Source organism: Squalius cephalus, assembly GCF_949319135.1.
Source record: "Squalius cephalus genome assembly, chromosome: 18".
NCBI lineage: Eukaryota > Metazoa > Chordata > Actinopteri > Cypriniformes > Leuciscidae > Squalius > Squalius cephalus.
This window is the reverse complement of record NC_137139.1, coordinates 20959999-20976110: the sequence shown is the minus strand read 5'-3', so window position 1 is coordinate 20976110 and position 16112 is coordinate 20959999. Positions and strand designations below refer to the sequence as shown.

The window sequence follows — 16112 nt, the reverse complement described above, 5'->3', positions numbered from 1 at the left end:
CACTTCCCCCAAAACATACTGAAACACAACTTTATCTCACTATTACTGTGGTATCTCAAACTTCTCATGCTCATGTAGCTTTTGAGCTTGATAAACATCAAATATGCAGAAACACACTGTTCATTTTCCTTTGGTATCACATGAATCAGGTGCACGAATTGAAAAATATTCAATGCAACAGCCAGTGTGCTGCTCTTCTGGTATGTTTATTGGTTGTTTTATAATAGACTGCTAGCACCCTGTCAGATTCCTTTAACTCAAATGCAAATGTTCTGAATGTGTGAATGTGATTCAATCATTTGCATGAGGTTTTAACATGTCCAGAGTCAGAGTAGAATGACAGAGCTGTGGCTACAGTCAGATTCAAAGACCCCTGCTGACTAATTTCACCCCTCGAGCATGAGTTTATCATTGATTTTCCTGCTAAAGCCAGCCTCTGCAGAAAACAAGACAGAAACACAATACTGCTATTGAGCCCCTCTACAGAAGTTGGGTGTCTAAAATAATGTTTTTCCCAGAATTCCATGTGGCGGCACATTATGTGGACGATTTTTAAACAAAAATAAGCATGAAATAAACACAATCATGTCATTCTTCAAATACATTTGTCTTCATATTAGTGCACCTTGTCTTAAATAAAAAAATTAAAAAAATTAAATAAATTCCCATTGTCAACGGAAATTTTTATTTATAAAACTATAATATAATACTATTTTAATAAATAATACAAAACAGTGCCAGCTGGAATATTTATGCTATGTACATTTTCTCAATCCACTTGCCATTGGCATGTGTGGCAAAGTGTTCCGGCAAGGGTGACCTCTGACACGACATATGAAGTAGTCGTAGCGTCAGCTTAGGTGAGAATTGACGAACACGGATGTGCAGAGGATAGAGCAAAACAAAACGCTGAATTAGAAGTCTAAAACGAAAAGTTTTAAAGAAAATTTTTGATATAAGAGAAGAGAAACCACGTCAAGTCAGAGGTCACCCTAAACCGGAACTCGACTCTCTCGTGAACACCCGTACGACCGTTGCTGGAAGCCAGTGATTATAGTTTATAAAGTTTGAAATATGGATATTTTTCTTACAAAAACGAACCGCTTCCCTTTGGAAGGCATTTATTAACCCACTAGAGTCGTATGGATTATATGATAGATGGATGGAATGCGGTTTTTGGATCTTTAAAAAACTTGGGCACTATTCAATGCCATTACAAAGCTGGGAAGAGCCAGGATATTCATTTAATATAACCCTGATTGTATTTGGCTAAAAGAAGAAAGTCATATACACTTATGCTTGAGGGTGAGTACATTTATGACATAATTTTCCTTTATGGGTGAACTATTCCTTTAAGTCTTTACAAGTGGTCCGATTGGGTTGAACAGTTCTGTTCACAACAGTCCAATTGTCTAAATTATGTTTAGACTATGCATTTGCCACCAGTCGATTGTGAAATAAACATTTGGCTGGGGAACAATCTTCTACAAGTCGGCCTCAGGTTACACAAAACAACGCTATAAAATAGATGTTCACTTAATTTTCACTTCATTCTCTTCAAATTGGGTCTGGATTGATCGTTACTAGAGTAGAAGTCATAGTGAAAGTTTAACCCAAAGTAAAGCGTCAAACTATGCTCTGTGAATGTGCAAACAGTTTTAGAGGGTCACTTCCTGTTCCCTGCTCCTGATAGCCATAACATGCAGACAGGAAACTTCTCCTGACACATTTCACCTGGCCCTGACACATCATACGTTACACTGCAGCGCCGCGAGCCATTCATCTGACTCGGCTCCCAGCTTTCTGTCTGCAACTTAACGGTTAACAATAGTGCAGACGCTGAGCAATAGTTTCCACCCAGGAAAAATGGTGAGAGACAGATAAGAGAAACAGAAGCATGGAGTTGGGGAACATAATGCATTGAAGTCCCTAGGTGTCCATTTGGCAAAATAACTCCTTCCTTTATCTAATAATGCATTTTAAAAGAAGACTCTTCCTCACAACTTTGTAATTAAGGTCTCATCTGCCTACATTAGGCCTGAGAGACGTTCGCCAGTGAGACTTGCTAATGTCTGAGTAACTCTTGTATTGACGCATTTGGTCAATTTCCTGCTTCTTTATCTTCAAATGTGCACACTAGATTCCAGACACACTTGCAATTAAATATTATTTGAAATTATGTTATGTTATTTAATTATTTTACTGTCAATAGACCTACCAATCAAATATTTTAATGTGTCATGCTATAATTATGAGTAATCTCAAGTGGTCCAAAAGAGGTTGCCTGATCATTTGTAAAAAAAAAATTGTTTTGTGATTGCCTCTATATTGGTATTCCAAAAACAATTATATTAAGCGAAATAAAAATACCAATACATAGAGGAAATCACTCAAAAAATGGAAAATTAAAAATGGTCAAGCAACTGACTTTACAATTTTTGGACCACTTGAGAGGGAATGACCTATATTTAAATACGAATATGGGCCAAAACCATACTTAAATATTACACAAAAAAGTCAAGAGTAATTTCTACATTAATTCTGCACCAATTGCAAATTAAATATAATATAATATAATACCATTCCATTGTTTAAACAAAAAAAAAAAGTTGTTGACAATTCCAGAATGTACTGCAAAAGGTCTAAAAAAATTGAAATACAAGATGGTGGTCGAGGCAAAGTAACGTTGATTATATTTATTTCAATACTGATGAATATTGATCAAAATGATTCAAAGTCAGCTCAGCAACAGCCGAGTTGCAGCCTACTGTATGCAGCTCATTCCAAAGCCTTCACTTGTGAGATTTCGTGACGGTTAGGAAGGCAGCTGCTGTATGTAGGCAGTAGCCTTACTAGGTTTTACAACATTCCAATTATTCCAGTAATTCAGTACTGAAAAGCACAAAACATGGGTCCAAAAATACACTAATCAATAGCCTTCACTATTAACTTGTTTATATACTGGTATGTCCATGCATCTGATAATCATAACAAGCTGACCTCATTGCTTCACAGCTGGGCAGATAAATCAGTCTGCATGCAGCTGGGCTTCAGCCCTGAAGGCTTGTGTTGGAGTTGAGGCACGTGGCCTTAGTTCTGGAGAACATTAGATACAGTGAGAGTCTTACCACCATAACCACAAACAGCTGATCTGGGCTCCACAGCCTCCATGTCTTAAGCTATTATGAAAGCCCCCTTTTCTCTCTCTCTCTCTCTCTGTCCGTTGACTCTCCAATCACTCATCAGACAAGCAGCTGCAGTGGCTCACAGACCTGCTCACAAGCTGACACTGTAATCCTTAAGCACTAGCCCGGGGGCAACTTAAAAGCTCTGAGGTTCTGGAGAGAGCGGGAGGGAAAGTGCCTTCTATTACGGTCATCTACGTGCGAGTGCGAGCATCTAATACTGATGGCAACCAATAAAAATACAGCTGTAATCCTCAATACGCACTGACACAATGCAATATGTATGCATTACAAGACAATGGTAATGTTTTTTATATTAGGGAATATTCCCTATTGCAGAGGTCTGCTCCTGGGGACACGCTGTCCTGCAGAGTTTAGTTCCAACCGTAATCAAACACCTAATCAAGCTCTTCAGGATCACTGCTGGAAATAAACTTTGCAGGACAGTGGGTCCTCAGGAGCGGTGTTGAAGAGCTCGGTCCTATCGTGTTTGTATTTTATGACGTGATCTTTTGAGCTTTCTCTGCATGAAACAAAAGCTGACAGAAATCTATGACACAAACAAGCATTTTAATGCTTTACCAAGCATGAAAACAGTCAGCTAGACCAACAAGTACACTTCCAAGAAATCAATAACTAAACATTTAACAGGGGAGATGCAATTCATGCTCAACTTCACAAACCACAGCAGGTCAAAACAACATAATGACCAGGATAAGCGTCCTGTGGAAAAAAAATCATAATTCAAGAGAAGAGCATAAGAGCAGTAAGGCTGGTGTGGAGAAGCGCACTGTAAATATGCCGACCTGACAGACAGAGTGAAATCCCCAGGGTTGCTCTTGCTGGGTCTCGCTAGGAAGCTGCCATGGACGCCCCGTGTCAGGAGGAGGTGTTCTGCCTCGATCCCAGTGATGTTGGGATGAAACCACCTGAAATTAAAGCAAAATGACATACTCAGAAAATACATCAAGTCCTGATGATCAATAGCTAACAGAGCTTTACCTTTATCTCATGATCAAAACTGGCAAAAAATATGCAAACACTTCTCATAAAGGTACAGTGTGATGCAAAAGTCTGACAAAATCTCTAGTACAAAAATGTTCTGCATTTGTAACTTCTATATGTTCAAAAGTGTGAGGTCATTAATATTTCTTTTTTAAAGAAATCCTTTTATGTGACAGTAAAGTCGTCTACGATGTTACAAAATATTTCTGTTTCAAATAAATGCTGTTCATTTTTCTCTTTCCTGAAAAAACAAACAAACCATGATTTCAATGAAAATATGAGGCAGCACAGCTGTTTTCAACATTGATAACAATCAATAGAAATGTTTTTTGAGCAGCAAATCAGCATATTAGAATGATTTCTGAAGGATCATGTGACACTGAAGACTGGAGTAATGATTACATTTTTAAAGATTAAAATAGAAATCTGTAAACTGTAAGAATATTTCACAATGTTACTGTGTTTTTACTGTATTTTTGACCAAATAAATGCAGCCTCGCTGAGCATAATAGACTTAATTTAAATTAATTTTGATCTTACCAACCCGAAACTTTTAAACGGTACATTTAAGTTCAAATAAAATGAGACCTATATGCACTTCTGCATCCTGTACATCTCAGGCTCTCCAAACCCTTTAGTTCACCCACCCGTTCTAGTGATGTCATCAAGCAAGCTTAGCCACATGTATATTTGTGTCCAATTTCACGCCGAGCGCCAATTCTAATCAGTTACGATTTGCTGTGTTTGAAAAGTTATTTCCTAATCCTTTGGGGTTGATGGGGGAGTGGAAGGGGACAAGAGGTCATGAGTAATCTGGGCTGGTGTTGGGCTCCAGCTGTCTGGCTGCCTGCAGCCCGTCTGTCCCTACACCGGCTCCCTCACGTGAGAAGGCTTTGTGAATGGCCGTTCAGGGGTCAGGAGTAATTTTATCTGCGTGCTGTTTCAGAGCGTGGCTGCCTGCTAGGGGCCCCATGTCTTAATCTCACTTTAAGTGACGGCATACAAGTCACTTACTTTCATCTTGACAGAACCTGACCACAATATAATTGATGTTATACACTACCATTCAAAAGAAGTCTCTTATGATCACCAAGGCTGCATTTATTTGATCAAAAATACAGTAAAAACAGTAATATTGTCAAATATTATTACAATTTAAATTAAGAAAATGTAAAATTATTAAAAAAAATATTTTGATGTAAAATGTAATTTATTTCTATGATGGTAAAGCATTATTACTCCAGTCTTCAGTGTCACGTGATCCTTCAGAAATCATACTAATATGCTGATTTGCCGCTCAAGAAATATATTTTTTTAATTATCAATGTTGAAAACAGTTGTGCTGCTTAAGATTTTTGTGGAAACTATGAGTCCTTTGATGAATAGAAAGTTAAAAAGAACAGCATTCATTTAAAATAGAAATCTCTAACAATGCAAATGAATTTACCGTTACTAATGAACAATTCCATTTTTTTAAAATTAAATTAAATAAATAAAAACCTACTGACTCCAAACTTTTGAACTGTTGTGTACACATAATTTGTCAAATAATCCTCATTTCTCAAATAATGCCTCTAATTCTCAAGTGTTGAATTTAATAACAAAACATTCTATACTGTGATTTAATGAGATTTTAAGATAAATTCTGCTACGTATGAATAAAGGAATATTCAGGGTAAAGCAGAATCTTGCTGTCATTAGCACAGAAAATAATTTCAACTCATTCCTTACTTCAACAAAACTTCATTTATGTTAGCCAGCTTGATAGCATTACCTCGGTGACATTGAAATAAAAAAAAGAACATGTCTAAGAAATGTAAGATTTAGTGACAACACAGCAGTTGTCATTTGGCCAGGAACTTGCTCACATCTGCCTGGGCCATCGAGACATCCAGTCCTGTGGTGCATTACTGCATACAACTCAAAATGTTCTACAGCACGCCTTAAATGTTGTTGAAAGATTAACTTGTATTGAAAAGCAGAGGTCTTAATGAACAGATGTGCACATTACGTCTTACCCCAGTTCTGTCAGTTTAAACTCTAAACATGATTTCCCCCGATCTTTCCATGGAAAGTCGGCAAACATCACTCACTTCCTCCAGTTCTTCACCATAGAGGAAGTGTTGTAGTTCCCATGATGTAGTATTGTTTCACTGAGGCTACCTGTGAGCATTAGTAATCACTGCTCAGAGCTCACAGCATCTCTTCCCCCCTCATCATGACTAACTGCTTATGATTCTATGTTTGTCAAAAGGGCTATATTTTCCCCTCTTGTCACATCATCACTGGTCACTAACTTCCCAATCTTTTGTAATGTTTGAAGCTGAAGCAAAAATATTCAAATATATGTGGATTAATAATTTCAGTCAACACTTTTCTTCCTGACAATGACCTTCAGAAAAGCAAGCTTAGCAACTACGACCTAGACAAAAAAAGTTGTACACAAATGTATATAGACGTTTGTAATAGTAATGAAAAGGAATTGTAATTGGTTAACTGTGAGATAGCATATACAGAGAAAAATTACATTCAATTTATCAGGAAAATACACATAATTGTACTGTGAATCACTGTACAAATTATGGGTTTTGGAAGTGAAACGTCTGAATTACCTTATAAATTAAGCTGAAAATCTATTATATTCAACAAGACAACAATATTGCTAAAATAAAATAATGTTTTTTTTTTTTGTGATGTTATTTTGTAATGTTAAGTGATTTGTGTTGTTCATATGTTTATTAGTTATTATTGTTAATGGAAACGACACTGCTTGAGTTGTTAAGAATGGTATATTATTAATATTTGAGATAAAATGTGAAAATATATTCAGATATATGCCACTATGCTTAAGTCACTACAATGACAATTATTGCCACCCGGATATATATATATATATATATATATATATATATTTATTTATTTTTGTGTGTGAATTTCTAATCATTCTAATTTCCATATATGTCATGAAGAACTGAAAAAGATATAGCACTAAATGTGGTCTGTGCGGTGTAGATAAACATGTCATCATACATTAGCTGACAATACATGGGCTCTATATCATTTTGCAACATTAAAGCAAAAGGCCAGAATATTCTGTTTTAGAATATTTAACTGTGACTTCAAATTCATTAGAATATGGAACATGATGCAACGACTACAAAAGAATGTCTTTTTGAAAAATATTTATGAAACATGAAAGACTAAAAAAGATTCAAGGATGACCGACTCTATTCATGTCCATGTTTGGTAAACATCTTGGTACATCATTTTGGGATTTGAGGTCATCTGAAAATACATAAATGAAATCTTCATTTTGCATACTGTAAAACAGCAGGTGACACTAATCCCAGATAAGCTGTTATGTATTTTCATAAAACAATGATAGTGGGATTAGTCTGACCTCTTACCCTTTCTTTTCAGTTCGCAAACCTGCTCTTCACAAAACAATTCACAAAGAAAAAATAAAGATAATAAAATAAAGAGAGCACATAAAGAAACACCAACTGGACGAGTTTCTGTTTTAGCTCTTGTAGTGTTCGGTCTGGTCTATTATTCCAACAGGTCTGTACAGATGCAGGTTTTGCACCCAGGAACAAACATCTCCGGGTCACTTCTAAGCTTCACTGAGCTCCCAGCAGCTCTCCAGGAGCTTTCCTCACACACAACACACACACAAACCATCCTGCAAAGTGCACGCACACACACCTGCACAAACAGCAGCACAGAAAGAAACGCGTAACGCAACCGCATGTGAATTCGTCCGTGAAAACGCCATCGACCAGATACAAAATGATAACAGCAACTAATGCCTCATGTTCCTACCTCACCATTCTGTTCGGAGCCTGTCAGAGCCCCTGCTTTGCTTCAGAGTTGGTAATCCACGCTTGGTACAGTTACACAAGGAGGAAGAGAGGGGGCAGGGACTTGTAGGAGTGCTGCTGGTTGGAAAGAGAGGTGGGGGTGTTTAATCTGGGATTTGGATGCGTGTGAGCTGCCCTGATAGGAAAGCCAGCCAGCACAATCAGCTTTTGAGCAACTGTCCATCCCTCCTGCCCCCCCTTCCTCTCTCTCTGAACGTGACGCAGCGTTGCCATGCTGCCCGGAACACTCTTACACCCCTTATCTTTATCTTTGCTACCATTAGGTTTAAATGGAGAGTGGCAGCTTTTGGGGAGAAAAAAAAAAAAAAAAAAACAGCACTGCACACACACAGAAAACACATTGAAATTGGTACAGTACAAGATCATATTCAGAGCAGCTTAGAGCATACTGGAAAACCATGTGAAAATGTTTTATGGCATCAAATAATCATATTTAAATTGCTGTTAATCAGTATTTTCCAGTAAAAAATATCTGAACATGCTTAAAAACAAGGTATAGCTAACTTTTGTTTTAATACACCAACGTAAAATATTTTGGGGTCAATCAAATTAAAAACTACAATTAAAACTAAAATAAAAAGATTGTTATGCTCACCAAAACTGCGTTTATTTGATCATAAATAGACCAATAGTAATATATTGATAATAGTGAAATAATATTACAATTTAAAATAACCGTTTTCTATTTTAATATAAATATTTATATATTTTAAATTACATCCATTGGAAAAGCTGGAATTTTTAAATGGCCATTATTACTCAAGTCTTAAGAAAGTCTCAAGTCTCATTCTAATATGATGATTTGCTGCTCAAGAAACATTTCTTCTTATTTTTATTATTAGTTGAAAATGGTTGTGCTGCTTAAGTGGAAAGTGTGCAATTTTATAGGATTCTTACATGAACCGAAAGTTTGAAGAACAGCATTTATATGAAATAGAAATTTTTGTAGCATAAATGACTTTATTGTCATTTTTCACCAAATAATGTGTCCTTTCTGAATAAAAGTATCAGTAGCGTATGAAATTAACCAAATTTTCTAAAGTTTTTCTTCTTGTTTTAATCAAAAATCCTAAATATTTTTTTTTTGAGAAAACATTTAGCAGATGGATAAGACAAATACACGTAATTCAAGATACGTACTCTGGAAACAAGTCTTAATATCTTACACAATTTTGATTCTCAAATAAACTTATGTTTATAAACAAAAATACTGAAAAACTTGAATTTTTATTTTTAATATGAGATAAAGCTACAATAACTGACTATATGCACATGTGGAAGTTTCCAAGATTTGTTCCTTTGCTCAAGCACTTTAAGTGTGTACGTGCCAGCTTATGCACTCTGCTCTGCTACTGTAAGTTGCACAAGTGAAAAATGCTTGCCAAATAATGAAGTAATTCTGTATCTAAATCTCTGATTGATTTGAAAAGAGACAGAGTAAACAACATGAGTATAAAATGTCCTGCTCGGGCTTGCGAAGCTTTTTTCTAATTACAGAGGAACTTTGGCATGAGTCACTAAGGGACAGAGAGAATTAGGACAGACCTGAGCGCCAGGAAAACACCCGGATTCCCCCAGAATGGAGCTGAACACAATATCATGAGTCCAAAATATGAAGAGTTTTAGCTTTAGGTAAAGCTGAAGTGTGTCATTTGTGCCACCAAACTAATTTGCAAAAAAGAATAATGACATTGTTGTTTCCCAAAAATCTGCCATTGGTTGGACAAACACTCAGTCCTGCCTAAAATACACACCACTGGTTGAGCCAATGTTGCTATGCCAGGATGCTCTAACAACAGCAGTGTTTTCTGCAGTGTTTACACTTTCGAGGAATCAATCTACAAATGGCTCATTTCTGGTCGTCTCTGCATCTCAAACTGGGACCACAAATGCCCGGTTTCACAGACGAGGCTTTAAATTTAGCTGAAAGCAGCTTGCACTGACATATCTTAAAATTGTCAGTGCCATTGTTTTGTCTCAAGATGCAGACCAGTAATGTGTTTTTTTTTTTTTTTTCTAAAGGCACATTTATAAAAGCTACTTAAATGCTACCTAATTCAACAAAGACCTAGTCCTGGCTTAATCCAAGCCGTGTCTGTGAAGCCAGGGGAAAGTATTTTAATGTTGAAAAATGTTGAACAGCTGTAAGTCTTATCAATTCTCTTTAATGCTTTATCACTTTTAAATGGAAGTAATATTGCCCTGTAACTTCCCTTTAAACCTTATAAAATCTCATAAGGACACAATACAATCTGAGGCCATTAGTGTTATAATAGCCTGATTAATGAATGCAAAGGAAGAGCGCTTCTATTCCTTTAGCTTCCCCTTCCATAAAATAAATGTACGACTTGCTCCCCTGGTTTAATAATTAACAGCCATTGTCCAGCATGCAGCCTGATAAAAATAGCAATGAGCTATGGCAAAAAAAAATCTAACAAGATGAACGAACACCACAGACATTGAATGCTGTTAAACAATATAATTGTTATAACTATTTCAATCATAATAAAACCAACAAGCAAATTAAATTAAAAATGCCAAAGGATATCTAAAATGGGAATGGCAACATAATCCTCTTTTGTCACATCTATATTGGCACATACTGTTGAGTGACACCAGAGACTCTCTTGCTTATGATAACTCGGGGGCACAAACGGGTTGCACAGTGTGGGCCAGAGAGAGAGAGAGCGAGAGAGCGAGTGAGCGATATCAGGCGGAAAGTGCTGCAGCAGTGTTCTGACAGGGGAAACACACAGGCCCACGTGCACACAGAGAGCGGCCTCTTCCCTCTTACATAATGTCTCAAGTTCAACACAGTCGGCTATTTAAAGAGACAGGCTCGGTGACAGAAAGCGATATACATAGTACCCCCCCACTCAGCTTCAAAGACCCTCTCTCATCTATATTGGGGGCAGACGGGTGTCTGTGGCTGGATTTTGGTACAGTTACTGATATTTTTAGAAAAGCTGATTATGGTACCACATGTCAGTCTAGTGGTGACATGGTAGGTCAGTTCAAACACAGTCCTGTAATTAGTGAATATATATATATATATATATATATATATATATATATATATATATATACACATACACATATATAATGAAATGATCAAGTACAGTAAAAACAGTAACTTGCAATTATATGTCAATTATTGCTGAGGTGGAAAAAGAATTTTCAGCATCATTACTCATCATTACTGTCTTCAGTGTCACATGATCCTTCAGAAATCATTCTAATATGCTGCTGAAACATTTCTTTTTATTATCCATATTGAAAACGTATTTTTAATGGAGAAAAAGTCAGTATTCTTTGATGAATGGAACATTCAAAAGGAAGCCTTTTTAAAATGTTTTTCCACGGTAGTGTATCAAGGTTTCCACAGAAATACTAAGCGGCACAACTGTTTTCAACATTGATGTGAATAAGAAATGTGTCTTGATCAAAAGAGTACTGATTTTATTTCTCCATTAAAAATACGTTTTAGAATGAAAATACATATTAGAATGATTTCTGAAGGATCATGTGACACTGAAGACTGGAATAATTTCTAAACATTCTTCATGACAAACCGTCAAAATAAAGATTCTGTTTAACTTCAAGAAATGATGACAGAAATATATCACTACTGTATCCTAAAATGTTCTTCTCAAAGTAGTAAAAATAATACAAGGAATATCATACAACCAAGATATTTTATCACCCATGTTTTATACAGTTTGTGCAGCATTTGTCAAAAAATGAAAAATGCATGTTTCGTAAGCAAAATTGTATTTGATTACATTTTAAAAGCTTGATTAAATTGTTTAAGTTTATATAAATGTGTATTAAATCATAAAACACAGAATACCCAAAAATTAAATAGAAAACAGAATTTATGGGCAAATAAAATGGATTTATTAAAAGATAGCTTTAGAAGAGTTTAATTGGGAACAAAGAAGTTGAAATGTTTACGTTCATTCTCAAGGTCTAACAAATATGTGGAAAGCATTTCCTTCACCTGGTAATGGTAAATGAATATCGTGATAAATATCAATATCCTATGAAATGGGGGATAAAAAATTGTGATAATATTTTTGGTCATATCGACCAGCCCTATATGGAAGTACATAAAGAGTATGGGACATAGTATACATATACATATATATGGGACATTATGGCAGTGAATCTGAAAGTGCGAGATGATTGATTTTAGCCTCCAGTACAAAAGACCCCAAGCACATAAATGTAAGGTTAAATCAATTCACACACACATAGTTAATGCTACATTCAAGGCTTGACGTGGAGCCAGCCTCTCTCTGCCCTGACTGAGGGAGAAATATGTTGCCAGTTTTGAACTTGCCCCGGGTCAGACAGCCCAAGGACACGTGAAACAAAATCTTATGTCGACGATCATATTCAAATTCTCGACAGCTTATAACAACCCTTCCAGTAGAAATAGCCTCCTGGAATGGGATCAAGTCCTGGCTTTGCATCCTAAAAGGGGAGACTAGGAGAATAATAAAAAATTATAAATTCTGATGTGAACAATGAAATGAAAGACATCCATATCATTTACTACACTGTCTCCGCAACTGATATTATTCTTCATTTGTGAAATCATTCCTTGAATAAAAAATACTGAGGGTTTAGGGTCATGCTGAGTATCAGTGAGTCTGATTTTAAGGGTCCATTTATGAAACAATAATCATCAATCCATGATGTGAAATATCCACAAATCATAACATATTACCACTATGGTAATAGACTGCAGTTTGACACTTCATTTTAATTCTAAATGTCAATAGCACAAAGGAAAATGATCCTGGTGCTTTGAGGGCAATAAGATAAATGGATGACTGCGATAAAATCTGTGTTCTCAGCAATCCTTTAGCCATGCCTAGCAGAATTCCTGGAAATTTTGGACAGGCTATCTCATTTCACCACATTGGAGGCAGTTTTCCTGTCTGTGAATTTTTAGTTTTGTGCTATCGGTCCTGTCCCTTCTGCTTTCAGATACACAAGTCAAACAAGGATGCATTAAAGTGACAGTAAAGGCATTCTATTTCATATAAACACTGTTCTTTTGAGCTTTCTATTCATCAATGAATCTTGGAAATTATGTATCACGTTTCCCACAAAAATATTAAGCAGCACAACTCTTTCAACATTGATAATAATAAGAAATGTTTCTTGAGCAGCAAATCAGCATATTAGAATGATTTCTGAAGGATCATGTGACACTGAAGACTGGAGTAATGATGCTAAAAAATCAGCTTTAACATCACAGGAATAAATTACATTAAAATATATTAAAACAGAAGTTTTTTATTATTATTTTAAATTGTAATAATATATCATGTTTTACTGTATGTTTGATCATATAAAGACAGCCTTAGTGAGTATCTGAGTCTTCTTTAAAAACAATTATAAACATCTTCCGACCACAAACTTTTGAACAGTAGCATGCATGGATGTAAATGAAGGGAAATTGTAAGTGATTATCAAACTAAGTGTGGAAACTTTGACAGTAGACAACTATTTACGAGCAACCAAAATGTTCATGACCACATATTTTCATGACCGCACAAAAATAACCGCGCAATGAGCCATCTCTTCCTTTTTCCTCTTTCCTGTACACACTTACTCACATGCTTACACAAACACACACATACAGTACACAAAAGGTGCTTCATGAACTAGAGATAAAGAAATACAAATAATGCCAAAAAAAGAATGCAGCAGCATGTGGGCTAAGTGACCAAGCAAAAGTCTTCCACATTACATAAAGATAATAATAATAATGATAATAAACATCTCTTTTGGCCCAGCCAGAACTAGGAGCAGTTTAAATGTTGTTTATGACAATGAGTTAAATATTCCATTTTTAAATATGCATGAACATCTACTATGCCTCCACTACGCAAAAACCTCTTGTGAACAATAAAACAATAAACAATTAAACATTTGAAGTGTAATATATGTAAATCCTACATTTATATAATTTTTCAGGTTCCTGTTTGTGTAACAGAGATATCTGCAAATCTGCAAAACATACAGGACCCTGTACATTTTGCACATTAGACAGATTCATCCTCCGTTATGTATTGTTAAGTGGGATCAGCTTTCATTCCATTTAAAGAGATATGCAATCATTTACTCGCCCTTACTGTATACGACTTTTTTTCTTCATTGGAACACAAAAGGAGATGATGGTCTCAGTCAACATTCACTTTCACTGTATGTAAAAAATATGCAATGGAAGGTTTCAAAGGCTGCCAGCCCCTAACATTCTGCCTAACATCTCTTTTTGAGATTCAATGAAGAAATAAAGGCATGTAGGTCTGGAAGGATAGCCTAAATGATGACAGTTTACATGTTTGGGTGAACTATTCATTTAATGTGATGAGAATGACACCAGTAATGATATTCTAATGATACTAATAATAGTCAATGGTAATTGTTGGCAGCAGAACTATTTATATAACAGATGGTGTAAAGGCAGAGTAAAGGCCAAAGGCTCACAGACTACTCTGACAAATGAAAGCTGCTGGAGAAGCCATAACCAGCTCAATTCTGAAATACATTGAGTTAACGGTAAGTGAGTGGTATATAGAGCAAGCATATAGCCACACAAAGTGTTCTTCCCATACACTACATTGTTTACCCAAGCCAAGGCCACCTGTGCAAACTCTCACAATAACTGATGTGTGCTTCTTTGTGTAGGTGCATTAGGCTACACAACGAATCTCAAATGCACATTTGACACTCACAATAAAAATCATAGGCCTATATGTCCAACTTTTGGAAACGAACCGGTGTCAAACAATGGGTTAACTTCTTTTTAGATGCGTTTTAACCCTGGCTAAATGGAAACCCCAGCTCCAGGGGTGTTTAGCAACATACAACTATTTGTAAAATGCCTCGGGGCTTACCTTATTAAATATTCGTTATCTTGTACATTCACTGAAATATCACGCGTTGTGTTTACTCTCCATGTAGATACAATGTCGATTAACGACGACAACAAAATACACTGTTTAGTTGTGTTTCACAAGTCTTAAGACAGCCAGACCTGACCTTCGACATTTCTACAGTAGCAGATGGACAGTTATTAAAACAGGTCGCGTGGCGTAGTTGTCCAATCAATTTGACTGACCTCATTAATATGCAAATAAGGACGTTAATTGGATAGGCTACAACTGGGTTCCATAAAGTGTGCAAAAATACCCTTGATTAATACCTAACCCAGGATAAAGTATGACAAGATAAAAAGGATAACAATTTAACGTGTAGAATTTTAAATTAATATAGTCTCATTCTCAGTATTTAAGGTCTATTACTTATTTGCAGCTTTATTTAAAGATATTTGCAGCGCATCTGTTCATCTATTTCTTTATTATTCTAACGGTTACCTCAAATCTCATGGCGTCTTTTTAAATCTACTGTTATTTTAGCATACGGTAAGTAGGATGTCATTACCATAAGTCTTCTAAAAATCGTCACAATAAACTAATAAAGCACAGTTTTAAACTACATTGAGAGAAACTGTCACAGTGACTTTGCGTTACTGATTATTCATATACGATAACCGGTAGCGAGAGCGATACAATCTTCTACATACTACTGAAATAAACGAAAAGAAAAAAAGACTAAAACTACGTTGAGCAAAGCGAACACATACAGTATGGGCCAGAGAGGATCAGGAGCCTGGAGTAAAGACCGAGTCCGACTCATTGAGCTGTGTGCCGTGCTCGATTCATTCATACAGTAACAGTAGGCTAACCATCAGTCCCCGCTCTTGCAGTTTTAATGTCGCCTTCAGCTTACCTTCGAGACGTCATGGCCGTCCTGGGAGCTGTCAGATGGAAATGTGTATGAGCGGACTGAAGGGGAAAGTGTAATAAAATGTTCCTGCCTTCGCCGAGTCACTGCAGCGGAGCTGAGCGCGAGCGAGGGGCGTCACACACACACACACTCACTCACTCACGCACACACACACTCACACACACACACACATACACAGCGCCCGACTCTCTCCCTCCCTCCCTCCGCCTCTCAC

At 36.3% G+C, this 16112-nt stretch overlaps 1 protein-coding gene across 3 annotated transcripts in view; it reads right to left on the bottom strand.

The window, feature by feature from the left end:
- ptpn11b (protein tyrosine phosphatase non-receptor type 11b) overlaps nt 1-16112 on the bottom strand; it is a 27149-nt gene extending 11037 nt beyond the window's left edge. The window contains exons 1-2 of one of the 3 annotated variants that reach the window (XM_079849269.1): nt 15881-16112; nt 3992-4114 (exon numbers count right to left, since the gene is read on the bottom strand). In XM_079849269.1, the coding sequence (XP_079705395.1) occupies nt 3992-4114; nt 15881-15894 (137 nt within the window). In that variant the 5' untranslated portion in view covers nt 15895-16112. Of the gene's footprint in view, nt 1-3991; nt 4115-8012; nt 8258-15880 lie in introns of those variants that run through there. The other 2 variants (XM_079849270.1, XM_079849271.1) reach the window with 2 other exon arrangements.